The sequence below is a fragment of the Cherax quadricarinatus genome, chromosome 1 (assembly GCF_038502225.1).
Source record: "Cherax quadricarinatus isolate ZL_2023a chromosome 1, ASM3850222v1, whole genome shotgun sequence".
Classification (NCBI taxonomy): Eukaryota; Metazoa; Arthropoda; class Malacostraca; order Decapoda; family Parastacidae; genus Cherax; species Cherax quadricarinatus.
In genome coordinates this window covers 3,961,684-3,969,872 of record NC_091292.1, presented here as the reverse complement: position 1 = coordinate 3,969,872, position 8,189 = coordinate 3,961,684, and the positions used below count along the sequence as shown (strand labels likewise).

General features: G+C 38.6%; 1 protein-coding gene across 1 annotated transcript in view; it reads right to left on the bottom strand.

The window, feature by feature from the left end:
• LOC128687165 (beta-alanyl-bioamine nonribosomal peptide synthetase ebony-like) overlaps positions 1-1,359 on the bottom strand; it is a 15,124-nt gene extending 13,765 nt beyond the window's left edge. Inside the window, exon 1 of the mRNA XM_070086414.1 lies at positions 1,261-1,359. Within this exon, the coding sequence (XP_069942515.1) occupies positions 1,261-1,359 (99 nt within the window). The remainder of the gene's footprint in view (positions 1-1,260) is intronic.
• Between the last annotated feature and the right edge of the window lie 6,830 nt (positions 1,360-8,189).

Here is an 8,189-nt window from a genome sequence, read left to right as displayed (position 1 = left end):
GCAGCAGTCGATAAAGGCTGTAGCGCAAGCCAGCGATAAAGTGTAGCATTAACAGTGTAGCAAGTAAGTTAAGCGATAGAAAAAGGACGACACAAAACTGACTCCTCCAATGTTGTTGGAGGTATATAGGGCCACTGACAGTATACCCTGCTGCATATCTTCCACCACTCTAAACCAATGTCAGCATCTCCTCCAAGGTAAGTGTAAATATTTCTTAACTGTAAATTACATGCATTGTTTGTGTGAATAGTGGCTGCTGCTGCCACTGCCGCCGCCGCCACCACCACCACCACCACCACCACTGTACGTACGGCTTGTGCTGTCAGTGGCCCTTGTAAACCCAACACCACTACCACTATGTAATGATATATTTTATTCATTCTAGAGTAATATATTTTTTTCTTGTTAATATTGTTTACTGTCATATTAGACGAATTGTGATAGATAAATAAGCCGTAGAGTTGATAATAGCATCATATTTAAGCATTTTGTCCTGTCTCCAAACAAACTTTCCTCCCTCTCCGCTCCTCACCGTTATGCATATGCCAACAAGACTCTTCAATAAAGGCAAAGCGATTTAAATTTTCATTTATCGATTTCATTAGTCATTTTATTTATGGTGGGCCCTCGTTTTTCGTAATCCGTTCCGGGAAGTGTGACTGTTATTAAAATTTACTATTTTCGAATCCATTTTCCCCATGAGAAACAATGTAAATACAGTTAATCCGTTCCAGACACCCAGAAGTATTAAAACAAAAAAATGATTTTACATGAAATAGATGTAGTACATACACAGTACAATGGGACATGATGAATGAAACATTAACAGCATAACGCTTGCCTTTATTGGCGATTCTTCTTAGTGTATGGAAGAGTGGAGGAGGAGAAAGATTGGATTAGTTACTGTTTGGAAGGGGAATCCCCTTCCATCAGCACCTCGGGTATCAAGTAATTTTCTGGGGTTACTTCTCTTCTGCTACAAATTTGTCTGAACTGGCACCCTCACCATGCCTTATCACACTGTGTATGCCACTACGGTTCTTAAATCTCTCAAACCAGTCTTTGCTGGCCTTAAATTCACAAATATCAGTACTCATTGCAGGCAATTTCTTTAAGAGATCGTCATGCAACTGCCTAGCCTTTTCACAAATAAGCGACTGCATAAGACTCTCCTGCTAATTGTTTCTCATTTATCCACGGCAATAATAACTTCTCAACATCTTCGAGTACTGGTGATCTCATTTTTGACAGCATATTTACCCTCTTTGCAACAACAGTTTCCTTATTTTCCTTTTTCTTGGCCACAATGGAAGCTGTGGTTGTATGAGGCTTCTTGTACATCCTGGCCAGTTCGGCCATATGTACGCCACTTTCATATTGTTCAGTGATGTTTTTCTTTAATTCAGTCGTATTTCTCGCCTTCTTTATGAAAGACCTGGCACTAGGAGCTTTCTTTGGAACCTTGGTAGCTTATTTAGCAGTTGCAAGCCCTAAAATGAATTGAATATTATGAAATACTATTTCATATGAACAAGTGAGGGGACCGTCGCTCACTGGTAAACAGTGGCACACTGGCTGGGAAGGGAAGGGAAGGCGAGGTGGCTCGTAGCCATGCGTACGTGCCCGGGATGAACGACTATTTGCGAGTCAATTCGCGAGCTAATGTTTTGACAAAAATAACATTACGATTTCCAAAAATTATGACTATCGAGCCTTCCAATTGAGGGTCCGCTGTAGTTTTCGTTGTTTCGTGTATGTTAAACTATAGTTAACCCTTAAACTGTCCAAACGTAGATCTACGTTTTTTCAACATTTGGAAATATGTAAAAAAAATTTTTTTTTTAACATTTGAAAACGTGTAAAAAGAACTTTGATCTACTTTTGGAGCACTACGCATGTGAATGTAGATCTGCTTGGACAGTTTAAGGGTTAATCTTTAAATTTTTATTTATTTTTTTATTTTTGGGTGTCTGGAACGGATTAATTGCATTTACACTAATTCTTGTGGGAAATATTATTTTGGTTTTAGGCTGACCTCCTGGAACGCATTACAGCTGATAACAGAGGGTCTACTGTACTACTGTTATGGATGAGGCAGAAATAGTAAATTTTAAGTCATTATAATACAGTTTACTTTGAAAATATTTATCATTCCAGTAATATCTCGCATTGGTACTATAAGATGGACAACTGTTTTCTTTTTGTACTGATTAAAGAGATAACTGTATTTAGTACCAGTATTGTATACACAAGCAGTTTTGGGTATCTTTTCCCTGTAGTTTGAAGTAGTTTTAATTTGATCTTTATATTGACTGCAGGTGTAGATGTAGATTTTCCATGCTGTCGTTCCTTGAAATGATAACTGAAGTAAAGTAGCAACACAGTACAGTGTTGAAAATATAAAAATGTATAACATTGACGTTCTAAGGTCAATTATTTTAGTGTGGAAATTAGGGCTAGAAATGGAGTTACTGAAAGTACTATTCAGAGTAATGAGGAGGGGTTGTCAAGGTGGTTTGGTCATTTAAAGAGGAGGGAGCAAAATAGAAAGATTTGGAGGGTGTATAAATCTGTAGTGGAGGGAAGGTTGGGTAGGGATTGTCCTAGGAAAAGATGGAGGAAGGGGATAAGAGGTTTTGTGTGCAAGGGACTTGGTCATACAGCAGGCATATGTGAGCATGTTAGATAAGAGTGAATGGATATGAAAGATTTTTGGGACTTCAAGAGCTGTTAGTGTGAGAGCAGAGTAATATTTTGTGAAGGGATTCAGGAAAACCAGTTAGCAAGACTTGAGTCCTGGAGGTAGGAAGTACAATGCCTGCACTTTAAAGGAGGGGTTTGGAATATTGGCTGTTTGGAGTCTCGTCTCAACTGTCATATCTGGGCACCTCGTCAAAGACAGTGATTGTGTGAATAATGGTGAAAGTGTTTTTATTGGGTCATCCTGCCTCATAGGGAGGGAGGGACACACTATGTGTACCAGTTAGTAGGCAGTGGGAGACTGCAACATAGTGTAAATATGAAGTATCTGATTTCTTGCTAATCTCTGCCTGCCCTTCCCTACCCTCTGGAGATTTCAAGCTGAAGCCTATGCTTGTTACCACACAGGAAATCCATCCCCCCTTCCCCAGTGTGTTTAAACAACAAAAACTGTACGAGGGCAGGTGGGAATGAACTGCCCTAAAACCATGTATGATGGGGTTTGGGTTACGATGGTTTTGGGGTTAAATACATCTTGTATAATGGATTAATGTTGTAGCTTGAGGGACCACTGTACTTTGAGGGATGATGGGTTATGTTGTGTTGTAATGGATCATTGTAATTGTTTGCTTTTCTGGCACAGCAGCTGTTGTACTAGTGATCATAATGTGTTTTCATTCTTTCCTACCTTGGAGGAAGGTTGCCGATGCCCAAAAAAAAAAAAGGGGGGGGGGGGAAGCAGAGGAATACGTGGAGTCCCAGTGGAAATAATTACTGCTCTACGAACGGTTAGTTAACACAATGTAAAGATGATACTCATGCCAGTAAGTATAAAACAAATTTATTTTCACTGAATATTCAGTATATGCCTTTGGTATGAAGTTTTGATAACTATTAGTATGATTAATACTATTAGTGTAAGCTTATGGTATGACTAATATTTTGGGCAGTATTAATGAAACTAATACCTACTGATATATTGCCTAACAATTATTTTGATGAGAAGACTGATACCCTGTGTGCATTTCTTGTAATTTAACCGATAACCCAAGTATTGTATCTGTTTTATTGTAGTGTACTTAGCTTGTTATTTTATCAATAAAACTGAAGTAGTTTATGTAGCTCATATTACCAGTAAGACTGACGTACTAATTGTACTTTGAACATTTGAGTTATTGTTCCTGTGTTTATATTGTCCAGCTTTGATTTCCCTTTCAGAGCAATAAAATTGGACAGTGCTATAATTTTTTAATTTTATGAATGTTAATTAATATACGGAGGACAATGATAACAATAAATCAGTAACTCCTAATAGTGTTTTTCCTTTGTACAGGTCTGTTTGTGCAGTTTGTATCATTCCTGTTTTCCATTGCTCTTAAGTGATTTTCTTTTAGTAATGATTTTATTTTAGTTTCATTATTTTTCAGTTTTTTTCTGTTTTAAGGTTATTGGTTTGCATGAGAAGATCTCATCCCTCTTTACTTGTAAATTATGAAGGACTAACTAGCCTTGCTTGTAGTATACTTCTAGATGGTTTGTGGATCATTGCTCCTTCTAATGTCTGATCCCAGGTGAGACCTTTCTGTTGATGGTTTGATCATTAAGTCTGTTGATGGCTGCTCACAATCCATAAGCACCATTATGCAGTGGATATTACAGATGAATGATATTAATGAGTAAGCCATGGGTTGGATCAGCACAGTTGTGTTGTTCTTCCCAGATCTTCGTTGCTCAGGCACCACTATCTGGCAGATCGACAACTTCTTGCAAGACTTTGAGAATTCTCAAAAATAATTTAAGGTCTTTTGTTCTTAGATTTACAGGGAAGGTGTTCGGAAGTCGTGACACTTTTACTTATTGTGTTCTCTCCCTAGCATGCTTATTGCACTGCTGCTTTTCATTGGGAATGGTTTGCACTGACTGCCATGCCTCTAACTCTCAAAGAATAATGACTGTGCAGATTTGGAACCAGTCCCTCCATCATCCATGTGTAAATTAGAACTTTATTTTCCCTGTGTTCCAGGAAGTATAATTCTAGTGATTTTAGGTGTTTCCTGTAATCTTGGTGTCTGAAATTTCTCTGTTCATCTGCAGATCTATAATTTAAGCTACATATTGAAGAATTCCTGGTCTAGGCTAGAGAGTAAAAGTGCCTTAAAGGTCATTATTGCTTGGTATTAACAACCTAGATAAGGACTGGAGGAATGGTTCATTAAGAAAAATACATGAAGCAACTTGCATTTTCCAATAGAATTCCATGTTATAACTTCTATGGGCACTGGATTGATAATCCCCCAACTACTTATAAATTTAGGACTCTTCTGAAAAATCATCTCGTCTCTCAATACTAACCAAACCAACCAGAACAACTTAATCAGTTATTGTATTATGTGACCTCTGGTCTATTAAGCAACTGCCAATCCATGAAATATTACTGCTTGAACCATTAATTGTAATATTTTTATGTACAACTTCAAGATTATTATTCTTAAACCTGTACCTTGACTCTCACATTAGTATTAAGATTAAATAAGATTCGTGAGGCAGTAGGTAAAATGAAAGGGGGTAAGGAAGCCGGGATTGATGGGATAAAGATAGAAATGTTAAAAGCAGGTGGGGATATAGTTTTGGAGCGGCTGGTGCAATTATTTAATAACTGTATGGAAGAGGGTAAGGTACCTAGGGATTGGCAGAGAGCATGCATAGTTCTTTTGTATAAAGGCAAAGGGGATAAAAGAGTGCAAAAATTATAGGGGGATAAGTCTGCTGAGTATACCTGGTAAAGTGTATGGTAGAGTTATTATTGAAAGAATTAAGAGTAAGACGGAGAATAGGATAGCAGATGAACAAGGAGGCTTTAGGAAAGGTAGGGGGTGTGTGGACCAGGTGTTTACAGTGAAACATATAAGTGAACAGTATTTAGATAAGGCTAAAGAGGTCTTTGTGGCATTTATGGATTTGGAAAAGGCATATGACAGGGTGGATAGGGGGGCAATGTGGCAGATGTTGCAAGTGTATGGTGTAGGAGGTAGGTTACTGAAAGCAGTGAAGAGTTTTTACGAGGATAGTGAGGCTCAAGTTAGAGTATGTAGGAAAGAGGGAAATTTTTTCCCAGTAAAAGTAGGCCTTAGACAAGGATGTGTGATGTCACCGTGGTTGTTTAATATATTTATAGATGGGGTTGTAAGAGAAGTAAATGCGAGGGTCTTGGCAAGAGGCGTGGAGTTAAAAGATAAAGAATCACACACAAAGTGGGAGTTGTCACAGCTGCTCTTTGCTGATGACACTGTGCTCTTGGGAGATTCTGAAGAGAAGTTGCAGAGATTGGTGGATGAATTTGGTAGGGTGTGCAAAAGAAGAAAATTAAAGGTGAATACAGGAAAGAGTAAGGTTATGAGGATAAAAAAAGATTAGGTGATGAAAGATTGAATATCAGATTGGAGGGAGAGAGTATGGAGGAGGTGAATGTATTCAGATATTTGGGAGTGGACGTGTCAGCGGATGGGTCTATGAAAGATGAGGTGAATCATAGAATTGATGAGGGGAAAAGAGTGAGTGGTGCACTTAGGAGTCTGTGGAGACAAAGAACTTTGTCCTTGGAGGCAAAGAGGGGAATGTATGAGAGTATAGTTTTACCAACGCTCTTATATGGGTGTGAGGCATGGGTGATGAATGTTGCAGCGAGGAGAAGGCTGGAGGCAGTGGAGATGTCATGTCTGAGGGCAATGTGTGGTGTGAATATAATGCAGAGAATTCGTAGTTTGGAAGTTAGGAGGAGGTGCGGGATTACCAAAACTGTTGTCCAGAGGGCTGAGGAAGGGTTGTTGAGGTGGTTCGGACATGTAGAGAGAATGGAGCGAAACAGAATGACTTCAAGAGTGTATCAGTCTGTAGTGGAAGGAAGGCGGGGTAGGGGTCGGCCTAGGAAAGGTTGGAGAGAGGGGGTAAAGGAGGTTTTGTGTGCGAGGGGCTTGGACTTCCAGCAGGCATGCGTGAGCGTGTTTGATAGGAGTGAATGGAGACAAATGGTTTTTAATACTTGACGTGCTGTTGGAGTGTGAGCAAAGTAACATTTATGAAGGGGTTCAGGGAAACCGGCAGGCCGGACTTGAGTCCTGGAGATGGGAAGTACAGTGCCTGCACTCTGAAGGAGGGGTGTTAATGTTGCAGTTTAAAAACTGTAGTGTAAAGCACCCTTCTGGCAAGACAGTGATGGAGTGAATGATGGTGAAAGTTTTTCTTTTTCGGGCCACCCTGCCTTGGTGGGAATCGGCCAGTGTGATAATAAAATTATATATATATATATATATATATATATATATATATATATGTATATTATATATATATATATATAATTTTTTTTTTTCCCCAACAAGTTGGTCGTCTCCCACCGAGGCAGGGTGACCCAAAAAAGAAAGAAAATCCCCAAAAAGAAAATACTTTCATCATCATCATCTCTCTCTCTCTATAAATATATATATAGTAAATACATATATATATATATAATATATATATATATATATATATATACCTGGAGAAGAGAGGAATGCAGAGGAGAGAGAGAGATTTTGGGAGATGTTAAGTGAATGTATAGGAGCCTTTGAACCAAGTGAGAGAGTAATTGTGGTAGGGGACTTGAATGCTAAAGTAGGAGAAACTTTTAGAGAGGGTGTGGTAGGTAAGTTTGGGGTGCCAGGTGTAAATGATAATGGGAGCCCTTTGATTGAACTTTGTATAGAAAGGGGTTTAGTTATAGGTAATACATATTTTAAGAAAAAGAGGATAAATAAGTATACACGATATGATGTAGGGCGAAATGACAGTAGTTTGTTGGATTATGTATTGGTAGATAAAAGACTGTTGAGTAGACTTCAGGATGTACATGTTTATAGAGGGGCCACAGATATATCAGATCACTTTCTAGTTGTAGCTACACTGAGAGTAAAAGGTAGATGGGATACAAGGAGAATAGAAGCATCAGGGAAGAGAGAGGTGAAGGTTTATAAACTAAAAGAGGAGGCAGTTAGGGTAAGATATAAACAGCTATTGGAGGATAGATGGGCTAATGAGAGCATAGGCAATGGGGTCGAAGAGGTATGGGGTAGGTTTAAAAAATGTAGTGTTAGAGTGTTCAGCAGAAGTTTGTGGTTACAGGAAAGTGGGTGCAGGAGGGAAGAGGAGCGATTGGTGGAATGATGATGTAAAGAGAGTAGTAAGGGAGAAAAAGTTAGCATATGAGAAGTTTTTACAAAGTAGAAGTGATGCAAGGAGGGAAGAGTATATGGAGAAAAAGAGAGAAGTTAAGAGAGTGGTGAAGCAATGTAAAAAGAGAGCAAATGAGAGAGTGGGTGAGATGTTATCAACAAATTTTGTTGAAAATAAGAAAAAGTTTTGGAGTGAGATTAACAAGTTAAGAAAGCCTAGAGAACAAATGGATTTGTCAGTTAAAAATAGGAGAGGAGAGTTATTAAATGGAGAGTTAGAGGTAT